This window comes from Leucoraja erinacea, chromosome 29 (assembly GCF_028641065.1).
Source record: "Leucoraja erinacea ecotype New England chromosome 29, Leri_hhj_1, whole genome shotgun sequence".
Classification (NCBI taxonomy): domain Eukaryota; kingdom Metazoa; phylum Chordata; class Chondrichthyes; order Rajiformes; family Rajidae; genus Leucoraja; species Leucoraja erinaceus.
The window spans coordinates 12,154,680-12,177,544 of NC_073405.1; the positions used below are offsets into that span (position 1 = coordinate 12,154,680).

At 43.4% G+C, this 22,865-nt stretch overlaps 1 protein-coding gene across 5 annotated transcripts in view; it reads right to left on the reverse strand.

Annotated features, from left to right (window-relative positions):
* nfic (nuclear factor I/C) overlaps nucleotides 1–22,865 on the reverse strand; it is a 436,656-nt gene that overhangs the window by 278,048 nt on the left and 135,743 nt on the right. For all 5 annotated transcript variants that reach the window (XM_055658628.1, XM_055658629.1, XM_055658624.1 and 2 more), the window contains exon 2: nucleotides 926–1,457. In XM_055658628.1, the coding sequence (XP_055514603.1) occupies nucleotides 926–1,457 (532 nt within the window). The remainder of the gene's footprint in view (nucleotides 1–925; nucleotides 1,458–22,865) is intronic.

Sequence of the window (22,865 nt, forward strand, 5' to 3'; positions counted from 1 at the left end):
GAAACCCATTATTTACGTCCAGTTAATGTAATCCCACTGGATTTGAGGGGGCAGTATCCACAGGAACACAAGATTCTAGGAAATCAGACCTCTTGCAAAATAACTTGCACACTCTTGAAAAAATAAATCACATTTTAGATTTTAATTTTAGTTAAAAGCAATAAACTTGCAATAAAAAGCAAGAAATTATTACCGTTGACATGAGATAAACTTGAGATAAACTATTTAGGGTCCCTATTCTAACGTAGACATTAACCTTCTTATTTGAAGTATGATAACTCTGACCCTAAACCTCATGCTAAGGAACGTTATCTAACAATGTACGTTAGTTCACTTATTCAAGTTCACACTAATTTGACCGTCCCTAATAAAATAATTGCAATCTAACTGGCTCTACATTTGACAACGAACAAGTATACAATTCTAAACATTATGATGATTTGTTCGCATAGTTTTCAAATAATGTTACATTCCAGCTGTTAATCCTGTTGACAGAAGGCACGAGCAAAAATGCAGCAGTTTTAAAGTGTACAAACGGACATGGAGTAAAACATTGAAAGACACGTTAACTGACTGACCTGCAAGATCTAAACATTTGCAGCCAAACTACCTTTCATTAAAAATGAGGCATTTCTCCATCCAGTTATTGATACAATCAAACAGTATGTTAGCACAAGGTCTATTGGCTTTGGTTTAGATATGGGATTGTGCTTGCCCCATTATTTCCATCATTACATATGAACATCACGCCACCTGCACTGCATGATGCGTGTTTATTAAGTGTAATGTGCCAAATAACTGGGATCAACATTTCAAAACACAACGCCTCTGCACAAAGAAACTTTGCAAGCTTTCAATAGACTGCAGTGGGAGAAGGGGAAGTGGGATAAGTCAAACTTTCAAAAGGGATCATGAAATCACTTACCTCTTTCTTGCACAAAGTATGCCAAGTATAAATCAAGTTCCTTAACTGAAACACTTATGTGATGGGGCTGAACGCACAGCATGGGGTGACTACACTGTTGGGACTTCACCAGACGCTCTCCATCAGTACTTTCCAAAGGGATCCCTTTAAACAGGATCACCATCACCAGATCCAACCTCCAAACTTTATCCGCTTGCCGTAAACAATCTATGCGTCTTATTTTGCCTTTCTGGTCCGGATTTGAGAGAACACAGCAGGGAGCCTTCTTCCCAGTGATGGTCAGCACAAAATCCTCACGGTACTCTGGACGGATGTCCTTGCGCAGTTTGGCCAGTAGCCTCGAGGCCCACTTTTGCTTCACCTCCGCTTTCTCGCTCAATAACTCGTCCTTCACCGCTCTCTCCTCATCCTTTGTCATCCGCTTCTCGTGCTTCTTGAAGTACTTTCGTTTCCGAGCTTGCAGGTTGAACCATGTGTAGGCAAACGCACGGACGTGCGGGAGAAGTGCCTCGATGAATGGATGGAATTCATCCTGGTGAAAGAGATCACAAAGTTTCAGAGGAGGTGGTAAATAACTCTGAACACAGAACACAGAGGAGTACAGCACAGAAACAAGCCCTTTGGCTTTGGCCCGCCATGTCCCTGCCGGCCATGTTGCTAAGATTAACTCTCATCTGCTTGAACGTGATCCATAATCCCTCCCTTTCCCCACATATCCAGGCTCCTATCCAAATGCCACTGTCATATCATCTTCCATCACCACCACCACCTCTGGCAGCGTGTCCCAGGCTCCCGCCAACATCTGTGTAAAAAAGTATTCCTCCTAATAGATAAATCAGACCAATTCATAACGAGTTGGTCTCCAATTGTCGTCTTTTTGGAATCATATGGTGCAACACAATTGTAAAAGGTAACTGTTTCAGGACTGGACGAGGGATGGTCAAGATTATAAATAATGATCTCTTTACTTCTTTTTTTTATTTCTTACTCTCTTTTTCCTATTTTCTTTTCTTCAACTTTCTTCTTTCATTCTTTTTTTTTGCTTTTTCACACACTATATATCTCACGTTCTATCCTTTATTATCTAATTTATTTTTCTTATTCTTCTTTATTATAATTTAAAAAAAATAAGAAGCTGTACATAAAATGTATTATGAAAAGATATATTAGGCACTTTGGTGCCATACGATTGTACTTCTAATAAAATTAAAATATTTAAAAAATAAATAAATAAATAAAAAACTTGCCTCACACATCTCCTGTAAACTTGACCCCTCTCACCTTAAAGCTACGCCCTCTACCCTTTCACATTTACACCCTGCAAAAAAGGTCCAAACTCTCTAACGTTTCTGTGGTCTCATAATTTTATCTACTACAATCCACTGCCAGTGCATTTATTATAATCGTATGGTTTTATGAAAAAAAATCTCGGAATCACAAAATTGTTACAGCATGGAAGGCGTCTGAATATAGCAACAAAATACAATGTGAAGTTTAATAAGAGTGTCCATTTCTCTCAGAGCTGGAAAAGTCTCATCTCCCAACAGTCCTTTCCTCATCAAAAAGTTAAAAACTGCAGATGCTGAAAATCTGAAACAAAACCAGGTGATGCTGGAAACACTCAGCAGGTTAGGCAGCTTCTGCTTTCAGATCAACTACTTTGCATCAGGATACAAAAACTTGCTTTGTTTTTGATTGATTGATTGATTGAAAGAAACAAGGTGGAAAAAGACCCTTTGGCCCATCAAGTCCGTATTGATCACCTGTATACACTGATTCTATGTCGTCCCACATTCGTGTCCTGTATATACAGGCTAGTGGCAATTTACAGAGGCCAATTGATTTACAAATCTGCACCTGGGAGGAAACTGGAGCACCCGGAGGAAACCCAAGTGGTCTCAGGGTGAATGTGCAAACTCCACAAAGACAGCTCCCATGGTCAGGATTGAACCCATGACTGGTGCAGTGAGGCCACAGTTTATACAGTTGATTGGTTTGGAATGGAAAATACTGCAATGGTGGGGGAGTCAGACATGATAGTCATTTCGCTATAAGACAGCAACTCTAACCCAGGAGTAACAATCAAGATAAATGGAAAAGAGCACAGATTTATATGTGTGAGGCAGCAGCTTTACCAGTTTTGCCACTGTGCTGTCCTAACTTTATTGATATGATACCTTTAAACATGTTTTTAAACATGCTAAACATGTGCAATAGTTACATTTGGCTTAAGATAGAATCTTCCAAAGCTGAGAAGATGTTTTATTTGTTGACAAGGTCTGATGGATAAAAAAAGTCCGACATTAAAGGGTAGAGGATCATGCAGCATCTGTGGAGAGAGAAACTGAGGCTGCGTTTCAAGCCAACCAGACGAGGGAAGAAACGGGTCTGCTGCAGGTTGCACAGAGAAGTGGCAAGAACAATGAGGGTTGGGTGGTAAGAACAATGAGCTAATCTGAGAGATATGTAAACAGCTCTTCCCAAGACTACAATAAATTGCAGAGAGTTGTAGATGTAGCTGAGTCCATCACCCAGACCAGTCTCCCACCATTGCCTTCATGCTGCACCAGGACAGCAGCAAACATAATCAAAGACCTTTCCCAGCCCGGTCATTCTTTCCTCTCCCTGCTCCCATCAAACAAAAGTCACAGAAGATTGCATGCGTGCACTACCAGACTCAGGACATGATTCTACCTCTCTGTTATCAGTCTTCTGAATGGTATTTCCAGCAGCTAGGGTATTGTCCAATTCACCTCAACCCCATCGTGGACATTGGACTTTGTCTATGGGACAGCCCCACCAAGATGGTGCTGAAGCTAGACGACTCTTTGCATGCTGGTCTCAGCAGAGGATCTGCTACCACACATTACAATCGCAATAAGCCTTTAAATTTTTATTTACCCTTTATCCTTTATCTGTACACTGTAGATAGCTTGATTGTATTTATGTGTGGTCTTTTCTTTGACTGGGTAGCATGCAAACAAAAACTTTTCCCTGTACACTTTAGACTTTTGGACTTTTGAGATACAGCATGGAAATAGGCCCCTTGGGATTCCTGCAGCTTTGAGTCACTGGTCGGTGTGGACTCGGTGGGCTGAAGGGCCTGTTTCCGTACTGTATCTCCAAACTAAACTAAACTAATGCTTAGTTCCTTTAAAGTTTACATATTTCTAAAAAAAATAAAATGTATTCTCAACATTGGGCAACACTATCCTAAGCAAAATCTAACCGCAAATTGCTATTTTGCCTCCACTACAAAGCTCCAATACATGATCACACATTTATAAACACAGCTCATTATTTTATTATGATGAAGAGCATTGACATGAAATATTAGAACTTAAAACAGTAAAGAACAGGAACAGGCCCTTCGGCCTACATTGTCTGTGCCGAACATGATGCCAAGATAAACTAATCTCTTCGTCTGCATATGATCTATATCCCTCCATATCCATTTGCCTATCTAAAAGCCTCTTAAATTCCACCATTGTATCTGCCTCCACCACCAGCCCCAGCAGCACGCTCCAGGCACCCACTACCATTTGTGTAAAAAAACAGTTGCCCCACACATCTCCTTTAAACATCTCTCACCACAAAGCTAGTTTTTGACATTTCCACTCTGGGACAAAGGTTCTGAATGTTTACCCTATCTATGCTTCTCGTGATTTCATATACTTCTATCAGGTCTCCTCTCAATCTCCGACATTCCAGAGAAAACAATCCAAAGTCAACTGGATCTCATCGGCAGGTTTCTTCCACTCTGATTTGTGATGGGCCAATTTGGAACAAAATCGGGGGCGGTCCACTGATGGTAGAGCTGCTACCTCACAGCGCCAGAAACCCAGGTTCAATCCTGACCTTGGGTGCTGTCTGGCAGCAACTCCAGAGGCACCTGTTCAAATCCTACCTTGACAGCTGGGGAATTGACATTTAAATACAGAAATAAATTCTGGAATTTATATAACAAAAGTTCGGCAGCTAGGAAACTACTAGATTAATTCATTAATATCCTCCAGTGAATTAAATTTGTCATCCTTCCTGTCTGCAAGCCACAATTAGTAAGATTTGTATGTTTGCAGATGACACTAAAATAGGTTTGTATCGGAGGCAGCGAGGGTGGTAATCAAGAATTGAGGCCGGATTTTGAACAGTTGGCCAGGTGGGCTGATAAATGGCAAATGGAGTTTAATTCAGATAAGTGTGAGGTGTTATATTTTGAGAGGTTAAACCAGGGCTTCATAGTGCATGGCAGGACCCTGGGGAGTGTTGTAGAGCAAAGGGACCCAGAGGTGCGACTACATTGTTCCCCAAAGGCGGCATCCCAGGTAGATAGGGTGGTTAAGAAGGCTTTTGGCACGCTGACCTTCAACAGTCAGGGAATTGTACCTAGAAGTTGGAACACAATGTTGTACAATGCGGTGAGGCTGCACTTGAAATACTGTGTTTAGTTTTGATCACATTATTGTAGGGAAAGTGTCATTAAGCCAACCAGGATGTCCCATCTAAGCTAGTCCCATTTACCCGTGTTTGGTCCATATCCCTCTAAACCTTTCTATCCACGTACCTGTCTAAATGTCCTTTAAATTGTGTTAAATTGTACCTGGCTCAACTACTTCTTCTGACGGCTTGTTCCATTTGATCCACTAATTTCTGTGTGGAAAAAGTTGCCCTTCACATTCCTATTAAATCTTGCCCCTCTCACCTTAAACCTACAGTATGCCCTCTAGTTGGTGATTCCCCTACTCTGGGTAAAAGCTTCTGTGCATTTACCCTGAGAAATAAAATTTCAAGAAGAAACGTGCATAGCCGTGTGAAAATTGCAGTACAGATGATGAGCTTGGTCTTGGACTTAATTCTGGATTATATTAAAATGGGAGATTCCGACTAGCTATTCATCTACCATTAATGCAAAGGGACTTTGAAATAACTGGTTATTTAAAAAAATATCTTATTCTATTCATGTTCCTGAATCGATTGGAACGTTTTATTTCATTGGAAAACCTTAGCATGAAAAGTTAGTGCAAACGGTTTCAAAAACATTGATCAGTTACCAGCAGCTAGCAGTGTAGGCCACCACAATAAAACATATCCAAGCTGATACTCTCTCTTCGTATGTGCAGTCTTTTGTGATTATAAGCAACAGGAGATATTTTGGTTCCTTCTTTTACATATTAAAAAAGAACAACAACACAGGAGCTGGTCGTACAAGTGCCCAAGTCTATCAATTCAGTTACAAGTTCAAAGCAAAGGATGGGGACCAAATGCAACATCAATCTGATGGCCTGATCACTGTAACTTATTATTTTGGACTGATAACAATATTATTACCTTGCGTGAAATCATTTTAAAATGCAGCTGCTTCCAGCTTAGTGCTGTTCAGAGCCAGTCAGATTTCATGAGTGCAAGGTCCCTGATTTTCAACCATCTGCCCAAGTCCAACACTCACAAGAGCTTTGCTTAATTTAGTTTAGAGAAACAGCATAGAAATAGGCCCTTCGGCCCATCGAGTCCACGCTGATCATCCATCAACAGTTCACACCAGTTCTATGTTATCCAACATTCTCATCAACTCCTTACACACGCAAGGGAATTCACAGAGGATAAATAACCTATCAACCCGCACGTCTTTGGGATGCGTGAGGAAACCAGAGCATCTGTGCAAAACCTAGGCAGTCGCAGGGAGAACGTGCAAATCCCAGATAAAGAGCACAAGAGGTCAGGATCAAACCTGGGTCTCTGGCGCTGTGAGGCAGCAGCTCGACTTGTTGATCCACTCTACCACCCTTGCTCATTCTTGGAGCAAGTCAGCACCTGAGTCAAAATTTACAGGCATTTCCTTTCCCTTTGGTTCACAGTGAGTGCAAGGGATATCTGGCAGGTGTGATCCTTTACTGCAAGGGTTCCCAACCTGGGGTAAATTTACCCCCAGGTATTTGTTGATTCTGGATTTGTACATTTTTTTTCTCATTGACTGACTGTGTCGGGACGACAGATGGCACAATGGGCTAAGTGTTCGGCTGGCGACCGGAAGGTAGCTGGTTCGAATCCCGCTTGGAGTGCATACTGTCGTTGTGTCCTTGGGGCAAGACACTTCACCCACCTTTGCCTGTGTGTAATGTAATGTAATTATGTGAAGCACTTTGGGGTCAATGCAAGTTGACTAAAAATGTGCTATATAAATAAGATTATTATTATTATTATTATGTGTTCTGGTATCTGTTCATCATTAGTTGTTCATAAATAAGTGAAATAATACTCTTATGTGCTATTAAAGTTGCTAGGGGTAAACAGGGCGAAAAAGGTTGGGAACCCCATCTTTACTGCATCCTTCTCTGTGCATTAATGTCAATGCTCGTTTGAAGTACATAATGTCCATTTAGGATCTTGCACAGTAACACATTAGTTATCAAAACAAATTAGTCCCTGCATGTGCAGACCACGATCTGCATCTGGCAATGTTTAACTGGCTGCTGTCTCATAAATGAAGAAATAAAAATTATTTATCTACCTTCTGTAGATCAGACTTGTTTTTCTATGGAGTGGGATTATCAAATCAAATGTGCATTCGGTCCATGCAAACCTGAATAAGTGGCTTAATACAAGGTTATTTCTGATTGATTTACGATGTCAAACACATTTGCTCTTCAAGATGACTTTTTCTTTTCATAATCAGTGATCTATCACTTCTTCCTAATTGACTCTGAAATGGTAGTGTGCCTTTGTATTGTAAACCAGAGCAATTCATGCTTTGGGAGGTTGAATATAAGATGAAGGTAAACAATTAGTAGACTCTTAATGGCATTGATGTAGAGAGAGTAAAAAGGCTCTGTGTATTCACCCTAACTATACCCCTCATGATTTTATACACCTCTATAAGATCACACCTCAGCCTTCTATCTCAAAGGAATAAAGGCCTAGCCTGCCCAATCTCTCCCTATAGCTCAGGTTCTCTATTTCTGGTGACATCCTCTTAAGTCTTCTCTGTACTCTATCCAGTTTAATGACATTCTTCCTAATGCAGGTTGACCAAAACTGAACACAATACTCTCTGAATTTGAAGAAAGGCCCCCGCTCAAAACATCACCTATCCATATCCTCCAGAAATGCTGCTTGACCTGCTGAGTTATACCAGCACTTTTGTGTTCGTTTTTGTAATCTGCAGTTCATTGTGTCTATGATACATCTAGTGTGGCCTCACCAACGTCTTGTGCAACTGTAACATATTAAAGTGTCAGGCCAAAGATTGCTTAAAGAACACAAACTAAAAGTCATGAAATTGTATACACCACAAAAACTATTCCACGACTAGTATTGTGGTGTAACATTCTTCAGGAATACACAGCAATAAAAAATGTAGATTCTTAAATTAATATCCTACATCTCTTTACAACAGACTCTTTACTAAATCTCTCTACAACAGACTCCATCAACAACATTGGTGGAGCTTTTGTGCATAAACAGCTTTGCCAGTTAGTAATTTGCTCATTGGCACTTTTATTACAGAACAAGGACTATAGTGAAATTGATTTGAACTGAATTGAAAGAACAACATGGAAACAGGCCCTTCGGCCCTCCGAGCCCATGCCATCCATTGACACCTAGTTTATATTATCTCATCCATTTCTTACACACCAGGAGCAATTTACAGAGGCTAATTAACCTACAAACATACCAAGTCTTTGGGGGCTGTGGGAGGAAACTGGAGCACCCAGAGGAAACCTACGTGGTCACAGGTAGAGTGCAACATCCACACAATTAGCACTCGAGGTCAGAATCAAACTTGGGCCTCTGGCACTGTGAGACAGCTACTCTGGTAGCAGCGTGGCGACAGGCCCTTCAGCCCACCGAGTCCACATCAACCACGATCACCCACACACTAGTTCTATTCTTGACACTAGGGACAATTTGCAGAAGCGAATTAACATATAAACCTGGATGTCTTTGGAGTGTGGTAGGAAAGCGGAGCACTTGGAGAAAACCCACACTGTCACGGGGAGAACGTGCAAAAACCCATATAAACTGCAGCCGAGGTCGGGATCAAACCCGGATCTCTGCTGCTGTAAGGCAGCAACTCTACCACAACACCAATGTGCCGCCCTAAGATAAAGGCGACACGACGGCGCAGCAGTAGAGTTGCTGCCTTACAGCGCTTACAGTGCCAGAGACCCGGATTCAATTCCGACCACGTGTGCTGTCTTTACGGAGTTTTTATGTTCTTCCCGTGGCCGTGTGGGTTTTCGCCGAGATCTTCGGTTTCCTCCCACACTCCAAAGACGTACAGGTTTGTAGGTTAATTGGCTTGGTATCAATGTAAATTGTCCTTGGTGTGTTTAGGATAGTATTAACGTGCGGGAATCGCTTGTCGGTGACTACTCGGTGGGCCGAAAGGCCTGTTGCTGCTCTGTATCTCTAAACTGAACTAAAAAAAGTGTTTCTCAGCATTCCTGGAGCTATTCTTTCTTTTAAGTTCGAGGGTAAAATTATTCAGTCCAAATTTCTATCATGTTTCCTAAAGTTCACTCTAGGTTTGATAGTTTTCTGCTGTCAACGTGGTCAGTGGCAAAGATAGACAAGCTGTCATGTGTCACGGTGACTTTGTACAGACCCTCTAAAAATAGCATCTGCACAGCAACAAAATAAAACACAAAGGCTCATAGGCAATGGAACGCTCCAGTATCCAGGAAGACTCAAAATCTCTGAGCTAATTATAATTTTTGTTGGTATACGAGTTAATAAAAAATTTGTGCAAACAGCCAGCATGGCACCCAACCACGCACTCAGCAAGAACACACGATAACAACAAAAAAACACTATTTATTTAAATGCATCATTTAGTCATCTAAGAACACAAAATTGGACGCCAATTTATTTTGTAATCAGCTACGATATTGGTCAGATGCAATAGCTGAAAAAAATCTGTTGAAACATCTTGTTTCACTATTTCCTTACCTTGTAAATTAAGTGCTTTGTATTCTTGGATCAAAAGGCATTGTCAATGAATTTAAAAGCTGCCATTTGAAGATATATAGAGGATAGATACCATGTGGGTTTGACATTAATATAGACAAAGCTTCTTATTGTGACAGATCGGTGTACCAGCACCGCTAAAATGGTAAAATCTAGACTGCAGCTGGTAGAGCTGCTGCCTGATCTCAGACAACGATCTCAGCCTGATCTCAGGCAACGATGAGAAGGCCTACCGGGAGGAGGTGGCTGATCTAGCACTCTGGTGCCAGGACAACAGCCTCCTCTTGTACATCAAAAAAACTAAGGAGCTGATCGTGGACTTAAGAGGGCACATCATCCGAGGACGTACACTCCATTGAGGATAAATGGGGATACTGTGGATAGGCTGAGCTGTTTTAAATATTTGGGAGTCCACAGCTCTGAGGATATGACATGGACATCACACGCCGCAGCACTCATGAGTAAGGCAAGGCAGCGCCTTTACCACCTCAGGCAATTGAGGAAATTCAGAGTGTCTCCGAGGATCCTCGAGTGCTTCTACTCAGCGGCTGTGGAAAGCATCTTGTCTGGAAATATTACCATCTGGTTTGGGAATTGCTCTGCCCAGGACAAGAAGGCTCTGCAGGGAGTAGTGCGTTCAGCCGAACGCACTATGGGAACTTCACTCGCCCCCCTGCAGGAACTATACATCAGGAGGTGCAACTCCAGAGCAAATACAATCATGGGAGACCCCTTCCACCCATGCAACGGACTGTTCCAGCTGCTACGGTCAGGCAAACGCCTCCGTTGCCATGCAGTGAGAGCGGAGAGGTTGAGAAGGAGTTTCTTCCCAGAGGCCATTCGGACTGTAAACGTTTTTCCTTCCAATATTCAATATGTAAAATAATATGTGTGTGTTTATGATTGTGTTTATAGTTTGTTTGGTTGTTTGTTTGTTTGTCTTTTTGCACAAAGTCCGCGAACATTGCCACTTTCATTTCACTGCACATCTCGTATGTGCATGTGACGAATAAACTTGACTTGACAGCACCAGAGACCCTGGTTCAATCCTGGGAAGGATCTGATTCCATGCTGCATCTCTAAACTAATCTAGATTTTCACGTTTTTTTTAAATTGTGATTTTTATGCACTTCAATTTTAAATGATCAGTTTTATGATTAAAAAGAGTAATAACATTTAAAACATTTTGATTGAGAGATACAGTGCGGTGAAAATGTCTTCTGGCCCACCAAGTCCATGCCCATCAATGATCGCAGGTTCACACTCGTTCGATGTGACTATCCCACTTTTGCATCTGCTGCCTACACACTTGAGGCAATTTACATAGGCCAATTACTCTGAAGAAGGGTCTCGACCCGAAACGTCACCCATTCCTTCTATCCAGAGATGCTGCCCGTCCTGCTGAGTTATTCCAGCATTTTGTGTCTATCTTCGGTGCAAACCAGCATCTGCAGTTCCTTCCTACACGTCTTTGAGATGTGGGAGGAAACCAGAGCACCCTGAGGAAACCCATGCAGTCACAGGGAGCACGCGCAAAGTCACACAGTCTTAGTTTAGTTTATTATTGTCACCAGTACCATGGTGAGAAGCTTTGTTTGGTTGCTATCCTGTCAAAAATACTGTGCAAGATTACAATCAAGCCGTCCAAAGTGCACAGATAAAGGATAAAGAATAAAGGGTACAACATTCGGTGCAAGAGGAAGTCCAATTAAAGAGAGTTCCGAGGTCTCCAATGAGGGAGATGGGAGGTCAGGATCGCTCTCTAGCTGATAAGTCCGCACCTGAGGTCGCGATTGAACCCAGGTCTCTGGCAGTGTGAGGCAGCAGCTCTACCAGCTGCGCCTCTGTGCCACAAAGATGATTAGTCTCAAAATCAAAACAGAAAGGGTGGCCATAGTGATGGTGAAAAAAAAATGTGATAAATGTGACCGAATTTTAATTGGCATGCATCCTGGAACCATTTTATCTACAAAAATAGCAAGGACTAGACATTTATGTAGCATCTATAAACACTAAAGGTTCTGTGGTCACATATGTGTGACATTCAATCTTACAATCTGAATCAAAAGAAAATAGGAGTAATTTTACAACCACATCAATAAAAGCTAGCATATCCATGACATAAAATTAAAAAGAATCCCAGAGGTGCATCAGAAGCAAAATGGAAAAACAACCCAAAAGGATACAAAATGCTGGAGCAACTCAGCGGGTCAGGCAGCATCTGTGGGGAACATGATCGTTTTCAATCGGAACCCTTTCTTCAGCCTGATTGTAGGGGGAGGGGGGGGGGGGGAGGGGGGGAGGGGGAGGGGGGGGGGAGGGGGGGGGGGAGGGGGGGGGGGGGGGGGGAGGGGAGGGGGGAGGGGAGAGGGGGAGAGGGGGAGAGAGAGGGGGAGAGGGGGAGGGAGGGGGGAGAGGAGAGGGGGAGGGGAGAGGAGGGGGGAGAGGGGAGGGGACGGGGGGGGGGAGGGGGGGACGGGGGAGAGAAGGGGGGGGGGGAGAAAGCTGAGAGAGAAAACTGGCAGGATAAAGCATGGTAATAAGTGGACACATCTGTGAGGGGGAGGGTTTGATAAGCAGATTGTTAGAACAAAGTCCAGAGATAAAAGCAGAAGGTGTGAGACAGATTGATTGTCGAGTGGCCAATTGTGAAGCCAAAGAAAGGAATGTTGGAGGAAGGCTCCAAAGATGCTGCCTGGCTCGTTGAGTTACTCCAGCACTTTGTGTGTAAACCAGCATCTGCAGTTTCTTGTTTCTACAGAAAAGACAAAATTGGACACTTGGTTGAACGGAGACATCGGTAGAATGGAGAGGCTGAGAAAATGTGGTCAGCAAGTTAAACTTTAATGTCAGTCTTGAGGAAGGGTGAAAAATTAATTCAAGGAAGAAATTGCACAGAAATAGTCCTCAGTGCCTGCAGGCAATCAATGAATAGGCAAAACATTTCTATAAGAGATGATGTTAGGAGGAACTAAGTTCAAAAGAAGCAGTGAGACAGTCAAGAACAGAAAAATACATGAAAGGGTGGCAAAGACATGAAAAGATTTTACCTTAAAGGCAATTGGAAATTTTGGAAGACTAGGAGTTGAAGGCTGCCAGGTCGACCTGAAATAGGTGCAGAGTGCTTTGATGATGGGCAGAAAGTCATGCTGCAGCTTTATAAGACTTTGGTAAGGCCACATTTGGAGTATTGTGTGCAGTTCTGGTCACCCCATTACAGGAAGGGTGTAGAGGCTTTGAAGAGGGTACAGAAGATGTTTTCCAGAATGCAGTCTGGATTAGAAGGTATTAGCTAACAGGAGAGTTTGGAAAAAATGGTGTGCAGAAAGGAAATGCAGATGTTGTTTTATACTGAAGAAGTTTCCCGACCCGCTGAGTGACTCTTTGGAAAAATATGGGCCAGAGGCTAAGGGGAGATCTGATAGAAGTATCTAAAATTATGAGAGGCATAGATAGGGTGGACATTCAGAACCTTTTTCGCAGGGTGTAAATGTCAAAGACTGGAGGGTTTAGCTTTAAGGCGAAAGGGACAGTTTAAAGGAGATGTGTGGGGCACCGTGGCAGGTACAATAACAACATTTAAAAGATATTTGGACATGTACATGGATGGGAAAGGATATGGGTCAAAACAGGCAAATGGGACTAGCAGTATTCAAGAAGGAACTGCAGATGCTGGAAGATCGAAGGTACACAAAATTGCTGGAGAAACTCAGCGGGTGCAGCAGCATCTATGGAGCAAAGGAAATAAGCGACGTTTCGGGCCGAAACGCTTCTTCAGACTGATGGGGGGAGGGGGAGAAGGAAGGAAAAAGGGAAAATGGGACTAGCAAATGGGCATAATGGTTGGCATGGATGAGTTGGGCCAAAGGGCTCGTTTCCTGCTGCGTGACTCTATGACTCTTAAGCTAAATATAGCACAGTGGTTCAAACCCTGATCACAACTGCAAAATCTGTTATTAATACGGTGTAGGTCATGTTCAAAATGTGTTTCAGTATTCTGTATACGAGAAGATTGAACGCAGAACAGAACTGCATGGGAACAGGCTCTTCGGCCCACAATGTCTGTGCTGAACATGATGTCAAGTTGAATTAAACTCCTCTGCTTGTACTGTACATAAATGATCCATATCCCTCCATTCCCTGCATATCCATGTGCCTATCTAAAAGCTTATTAAATGCCATAATCGTACCAAAAGCACATTTCAGGCACCATCACGTTGTCTCACACAGTGCAATAAAACTTGGCTCACACATCTCCTTCAAATATTGCCTTTCTCACATTAAAGTACACCACCAGAGTCCGCACACCACCAGACTCAGGAACAGCTCCCCCCCCCCCCCCCCCCCCACCTCTGTTATCAACTTCGGTACAGTCCTTCCATAAGCTTGGGTACTGTCCGATTCACCTCCACCCCACTGGTGACATCAGAGTTTGTTTCTGGAACTGATGCGCTGCAACGCTGAGAACTATAATCTGCACTCTGTATCTTCCCCTTTGCTGTATCTGTTTAACTTGAGTTTGATTTCATTGTGTTCATGCATAATATTATTTGATCGGATTAAAGAGCGTGCAAAACAATGCTTTTCACTAGTCAGTACACATGACAATATAAACCAAAACTTGAATTGTCATTAAAAACTTCAGGAAGGAATTGGAGGAACTGCAGATGCTGGTTTACACCAAAGATAGATACAAAATGTTGGAATAACTCAGTAGGTCAGGTAACATCTCTGGAGAAAAGGAATAGAAGACATTTCGGGTCAAGCCCCTTCTTCAGATTGAGATTCACAGGGAAGAGGGAAACGAAAGATATGAAAAGGGCCAAAGGACAAATGAATGAAAGGTATTCAAAAGGACGAATCAAGGTCAGCATCAATGATCAAGGAAAGGTGGAGCCCACAATGGTCCATTGTTGGCTGTGGAGAAGGTAATAACGAGTGATACAAACAGTGGAACCAACAGGACAACAGTGAAACTAATTGAAGTTACAGCGAACTTGAAGCTAGAGAAAATCAATGTTCATTCCGCTGGGTTGTAAACTGCCCAAGCGAAATAAGAGGTGCTGTTCTTGTTTCAAAACAAGAAGTCCTGAAAATACATTGTGAAATTACATACTTCATTGTGTTAAAGCAGTTCCATAGTTTTATAATGCACTTGTACAGAATCTGAACTCTTAAAGGATGCACAGTGAACATGCTTGATTTACAAAGCTACATAGCCACACTGATAACCTCACAAACTAAATAATAGTTTGTCTATCCATCTCTGGCTGTAAAAACTCTGATCAAAGCTGTTTGAACTGTAGAGGTTCAGTTATCCAAGATGAAAGAAATTTGTTGAGCTAAATTTGGTTCAGCAGTCAAACAGATTTTTTTTACTTGAAACGGGTAGGCAGACAGCACCACAGAGCTACAAGACTACTGATCAAGGAGGTTTCGTTGAGCTATGAAATGCAACAATCACCCATTAACAGTGCTGCCTGGCTCTTCCACCCACCTGTCATTTTGAATAAATTCAAACAAGTATCGATCCCAACACCAACTGCGTTTGGCCCCATGCACAGCTACAGTCAATCACCAGTTCATTGCACTCCGAGAAACATGGCCATGGGTAGACCTCAGGTGAAACAAACTATGATAATACTCAATCGTCATTTGTAAATACAGACATACGCTTACTGCATATTGTAGGAGCAGCACCTCATATTATGCTTGGATAGTTTACACCCCAGCGGTATGAACATTGACCTCTAATTTCAGGTAGTCCTTGCTTTCTCCCTCCTTCCCCTCTCCCTCCTTCCCCTCCCCTTCCCAACTCTCCCACAGCCTACCGTCTCTTCCTCTTCATTTTCTTTTTCCCGCCCCCCCCCCACATCAGTCTGAAGAAGGGTCTCGACCCGAAACGTCGCCTATTCCTTCGCTCCATAGAGTTTCTCCAGCATTTATGGCTACCTTAATATTATATGATTAGTTCATAAGTTATAGGAGCAGAAATAGGACATTCGGCCCATAGAGTCTACTCCACCACTCAATCATGGCGGATCTATTTTCCCCCTCTCAAACCCATTAGAGGGAACCCATCCTGTCTTCTCCCCATAACCCTTGACATGCTTACTGATCAAGAATGATGCTCGGACTAGATTATGTGCAATAGCATTATTTGGGTGGATTTTAATATGAAAATCTATTTGCAACAAGTATTTTCCCTGCAGGATAGAGCAAAAGGTTATTTGACACATGAGGGCAGCACGGTGGCACAGTGGTCAGAGCTGCTGGCTCACAGTGCCAGAGACTTAGGTTCGATCCTGACCTCGGGTGTTGTCTGAGAGGACTTTGCACGTTCTCCCTGGGACCGCGTGGATTTCTCAAGGAGCTACAATTTCCTCCCACATCCCAAAGACTTGCGCGTTTGTAGGTTAATTGGCTTCTGTAAATTACCCCCGAGTGCGCAGGGAGTGGTTATGAAAGTGGGATAACTTAGAACACGTGTGAACGGGTGATCGATGATAGGTGTGGACTTGGTGGGCCGAAGAACCTATTTCCATGCTGAATCTCGAAAATAAACAGACATGATGGCGTTTAAGAAGCTATTAGATAGGCACATGGATATGCAGGGAATGGAAGAATATGGATCATGTGCAAGCTGAGATTAGTATATCTTGGCATCGTGCTCAGCACCGACATTGTGGGCTTCAGGGTCTGTTCCTGTACTCTTCCATGATTTTATAGAAAATACAGATGTTAGGGGCCAGAGCTGACAAGATTTACAGTGCTATAAGTTTGCAACAGCAGTTCGGGTTATAAATTGGACAAAGGAATTCATAATGGAAAAATAAGACAAACTTCATAACCAGAAGTGATATTTTGTGGATGGGTAATACCAAAATGTTAAAGATGTGTAAACTAAATTGCAGAAACACTGACTTCTGCAGAAAGCTGATTATGAACAAAGTCTATCCGCATGTTTGGAACCTGAGAAACATTTCTCACAGCCTGTGAATTCCCGACACCAGCTGGTTTATTAAACTTTTGTGCTAAATTAATTACTTAAGAGGTAAATTAAATGGATTAAGACAGTGGCCTACAGCAGCATTGCAGGGTTGAAAATGTAATACACACAGATAAAAAAAATTAAAAACATTTAATAAATGAATAACCATAATGGTTCTTCCATACACTGGGGTAATGTCCGAATCTCCTCTAACACACTGCAAATATTGGTCTTTTGTCTCTGGAACTGATGCACTACAATCCTGAGAATCTATTCCCCACTCTGTATCTTCTCCTTTGCTCGATCTATTGATCTTTAGTTTAACGATTATATTAATGTATAGTATTAACTGATTTGATTGGAAAGCATGGAAAGCAAAGTGTTTCAATGTACCTCGTTGCACATGACAATAATAAACCTAAAAGTTTGTAGTACAACCAAAGACAGTCTATAGATAGTTCAGAGTTGCTGTGGTTAGTGTTGTGTAGTCTTCTAGAACCTGATGGTTGCTGGGAAGAAGCTGTTCTTGAACCTGGAGGTCAAGGTTTTCAGACCCATGCATCTTCTTCCCAATGGTAGGAGAGAATTGAGAGTAGACAGGATGGTGTGGGTCTTTGATGATATTGGCTGCCCTTTTGAGGCAGTGAATCCTGTAGATCCCTTGGACACATTAAATATTACGATGGGGTGATGGAGGCAGAGAGTCTCACAATATTTAATAATAAGATTTATAACCATATAACCATATAACCATATAACAATTACAGCACGGAAACAGGCCATCTCGACCCTTCTAGTCCGTGCCGAACACATAATCTCCCCTAGTCCCATATACCTGCGCTCAGACCATAACCCTCCATTTCCTTCCCATCCATATAACTATCCAATTTATTTTTAAATGATAAAAACGAACCTGCCTCCACCACCTTCACTGGAAGCTCATTCCACACAGCTACCACTCTCTGAGTAAAGAAGTTCCCCCTCATGTTACCCCTAAACTTCAGTCCCTTAATTCTCATACTTCAGTCCCTTAATTCTGAGGCATTTGAGGATGATTTTTCATCCAAAGGCAGGGATGGAATCTGGAACATCCTCAAATCCTCTCCAAATCTCTAACCCCAAAGCTTCTGTCTTACAAGGGTTGACACCTCTGCTATAGGGTAATGTTCCTCACCAACTAACTACCCCATCTTTACTCCTCATTACTTTGTACACCTCTATCAGATTCTCCCCTTCCCCCCTCCGCTCCAAGGAAAAACAACCATAAACTATCCAATCGCTCTTCATTGTAGAAACACTCCATCCCAGGCAACATCACAGTAAAGGGCCTGTCCCGCTTGGGCGTCATTTGCGCGATATGCAGGTGGCGCGCGAAGATTTTGTGAATCCCAAAATCTTGGGGCGCCGCTGGCGACCGCGCGTCACTGCCTACGTCATCACGCACGCCATGCGCGCGTCGTGATGCATAAATGATGTCATGTAAATGACTCGCAAACGATGTCCAAGTGGGATCTGGCCCTTAAATGGCCATGAATCTTCTCCAGTCCAAAATATAGTGCGGCGACCAGAATTGTACACAGACCTCCCGTTTAGGACATCATTATTTTTATAAAGTAACCTACCTGCTATTGTATTGTAAGGCCTGGCTCATAAAGGCTAGTATCAGCTCATCTACCAATGCTGCCACCTTCAGGGGTCCCTGAACTTGTACACTAAGGTCTCTATGTTTTTCAAAACTCCAAAGAGTTTTGGCATTCATTATGCACTGTGTGTCCCAACGTTATTAGTCCTCTGCCAAAGCATTATCTTGCACTTATCTGGATTAAATTGCATCTACCATTGTTCTGACCATTTTACCAACAAATCAATGTCTTAGTTTAGTTTAGAGATACAGCATGGTAACAGGCCCTTCGGCCCAATGAGTCTACACTGACCATCGGTCACTTGGTCACACAAGTTCTATGTTGTCCTACTTTCTCATCCACTCCTTACACACGAGGGAACATTTTTACACAGGCCAATTAATCTACAAACCTGCACATCTTTGGGAAGGGGAGAGAAAGCAGAGGAAACCTCGGCAGTCGTAGGGAGAACTTGCAAACTCCACACAGACAGCACTCAAGATCAGGATAGAACCTAGTCTCTGAGAGGCCCTTCTTTCACCCTGGCTCACCTCCACCACATCAACTGAACCACCAATGTTCATGTCATCTGCAAACATATTAATTACATTCCTACAATACCCCAAATGGTTAGGGTGGCATAGTGGCACAGCTGGTTGAGTTGCTGCCTCACAGCAACAGAGAGCCCGGGTTCAATCCTGACCTCGGGCACTGTGTGAAGTTTATATGTTCTCCATGTGACCGCATGGGTTTCCAGCTGGTGCTCCAGTTTCCTCTCACATCCCACAGATGTGTGGGTTTGTAGGTTAATTGGCCTCTGCAAATTGCCACTGGAGTATTTGGAGTACATGAGGAAGAACTAGTGTGAATGGGTGATTGGCATGGATGTCCTGGGGCAAAGGGCCTGTTTTCTGATAGGAATCTTAGCACCTGTTCTTAAGGCCTCCGGTCTCTATACCAACCCTTCATCATCACTCTCTATCATAAAGCCAGTTTGGGATCCAACTGCCCAAATAGCCTTAGATACCATGGCCTGGAACTCTTTGAACCAATCTCCCATATTAAAGACCCATTGAGGTCCATACTGACTACATCAGCTGCACTGCGCTCATAAGCTCACTTTAAACAATTTGGTCAGACATGATCTCAACCCCAAGACAGTCACGCTCAATCTATAGGGGAGTTCCCACCCCAGACAACTGTTCTCAAATGCAGAACACAGGCAACTTTGCAGAACTTCTCCATGTTTATTCTCCTCTTTCATTTTAAGGAAATTTAACAGGATTTTGAAGTCTTGCAAAACTTCTGCATTGGTGACCTAATATCTTGGTGAAACCGAGAATTAAAGATCACTGCAGTGGGTTTGGGCCTTTGATCTCCACAGTAAAACAAGTGGCAACAAGGAAGGCATGCACTCCAGTTGGAGACACAAGGAACTGCCAATGCTGGACGCTTGAACAAAACACAAAGTGCTGGAAGAACTCAGTGGCTCACCAGCATCTGGGGAGGAAAATGGACAGACAAGATTTCTGGTTGGGACCCTTCTGCAGTCTGATTGGAATGGGGTAGGGGGAACCAAGTTAACAAATAGAGTTTGGGGTGGGACAATAGTGGCAAATGATAGGCGGATACAGGTGAGAGAGGTTCCAGGTGATTCTAGTTCTATGCACACTAATTTAGCCAACATAATTAAAGACCTTTCTCACCCCAGTCATTTCTCCCCCCCCCCCCCCCCCTCCCCCCCCCCCCCCCTCCCCTCCCCCCCTCCCCCCCCCCCCCCCCCCCCCCCCCCCTCCCCCCCCCCCCCCCCCCCCCTTCCCCCCCCCCCCCCCCCCCCCCCCCCCCCTCCCCCCCCCCTCCCCCCCCCCCCCCCCTCCTTCCCCCCCCCACCCCCATTCTCCCCCTTCCCATCCCCCCCTCCTCCCCCATTCCCCCCTTCCCCCCCCCCTCCCCCTCCTCCCCCCCCCCCCCCCCCCCCCCCCCCTATGCTTTGCAAATCTATCACTGGGGCTATTTGAACTTGGTTCCCGTGTTGGAAAGATAAAATATTTCTATCAGAACTGTGAATCTAGGTACTGAAATAAATAATCTGCTGGATCACACAACACCCTGAGTTTCCAAGTATTTTGCAGGACTTTTAGCAATCTCCTCTTTGTAACGGATCAAAAACCACTGATCTGTGGCACGCACATGACCCAAGAATTTCCTTGTGGAATTCAGGGAATGTTGGCTTACAAAGAGGTAAATGTGTGGGCTTGGTCCCAGGAGACTCACTCATCAGTTTTCCTTCAAACCCTCCTATTTTGGCTCAATAACCAACGGTGTCAGGGATTCATATTAATACCAGGAAATCCTGACAAAGTGGAGACACAAGAAACTGCAGGTGAAGAGTCTTGAGCAGAACACAAAGTGCTGGAGGAACTCAGCGGGACAGATGACATTTAAGTTTGACTCAAGAAGACATTTGAGTCTGACTACCAGAAATGTCGTCCAACCATTCCCTCCCCAGATGCCGCCTGAACTGCTGGGTTCCTCCAGAGCCTTGTGTTAAACTCAGCAAAGGCCTCATCTCGGAGTTCTTTTGACAAAGGAAAGTGAAGCTCTGGAATACTCAATCCCAGAGTTGAGAAAGCCAAAAATATTAAAGTGGAGGCAGATCATCTTTCCACGACCAGGGGACTGAGGACAAAAGAGATCTGGCACAGAGGAGAGTTGAGGCCCTGGGCTAGAGCAACTGGTGTACGCATGAGGGGTTAGATGGCCTGCTGTGATTTAATTGTGTTCTCATATTCTCATCTTAATTAATATTCCTCCAACATTATCAAGGACATTAAAATAGTTACAACATGGTGGGTATGTGGAATGAGCTGCCAGAGGAGTTAGTTGAAGCAGTTACAATAAGAACATTTATAGGACACTTGGACAGATAGTCATAGGGTCATATAACATGGAAACTGGCCCTTCGGAACAACTTGCCCACACCAACCAATATGTCCATCTACACTGGTCCCACCTGCCTGCACTTGGACCATATCCCTCAAAACCTATCCTATCCACTTACCCATCCAAAGTGTCCCTTAAATGTTATGATGGTATCTGCCTCAACTACCTCCTCCGGCAGCTTGGTCCATACACCCACCATGTTGTAACTATTTTAAATTCCTGGATACTGTTGGAGGAATATTAATTAAGATGTGAATACAAGAACACAATTAAATCACAGCAGGTGAAAAGAACTACGAGATGAGGCCGTTGTACCATATAATATGACCCAGAAAAAAAGTTACCCCTCAGGATCCTATTAAATCATTCCCTACCTCACCTTAAAATGGATAGGAATAGTTTGAAGAGATCTGGACCAAATGCAGGCAAATGGGACTAGCTTAGAAAGGGCATTTTGGTCAGCATGGACGAGATGGGCCAAAAGGCTTTTTTCCCCATGTTGTATGACTATCACTGTATCTATAAACAGAGGAGCAGAACAAAGGCTATACTAAATAATAATATGTGAAGCCTTGCAAACACAGTTAGATCCTTTGGGCTGGTAACTGCCTCAGATTCCTTCTCACCTGCACACTCAGGGCAATTTATAGTGGACAATCAACCTACCAACCCCCATGTCTTTGGGATGAGGGTGGAAACCAAAGCACTCAGAGGCAACCCATGCGGTCACAGAGAGGACATGCAAACTCCACACAGACAGCAACAGAGAGATGAAATCTATGGTGCTGTGAGGCAGCAGCTCTACCAGCTGCAACACTGTGGCACCCTATTGATTAATGATAGGGAACAGGGTCGCTCTCATAGCCTTATTTAACATAATGTTGGCATAAAACCACTTGGGAGGTCCCCATTCTTACAGAGAGAATTGAAGCAATTAAATAGATGAGATATGGAAGATGATCTTCATGTGGTTAAAACTAAATTAAATGCAAAATAATAAACTAAACCTCAAAGTCCTGACACAGAACACCATGTGTCTGTTGGACGGCACAGTGGTGCAGCAGCAGTAGAGTTGCTGTCTTACAGCGCCAGAGACCCGGGCTCGATGGTGACTTTGGGTGCTGTCTGTACGGAGTTTGTACATTCTCCCAGTGACTGCATGGGTTTTCCCCGGATGCTCCAGTTTCCTCCCACACTCCAAAGACGTATAGTTTTGTAGGTTAATTGGCTGTGGTTAAGACATTTTAAATTGTCCCTAGTGTGTAGGATAGTGCTAGTGTACGGGGATCGCTGGTCAGCGCGGACATGGTGGGCCGAAGGGCCTGTTTATGTGCTGTATCTCTAAACTAAACTAAAGGCATCATGAAGGTGAAAGTGATCCATTAGAAGAGGCTGGAAGTAAAAAAGACAAAAAAAT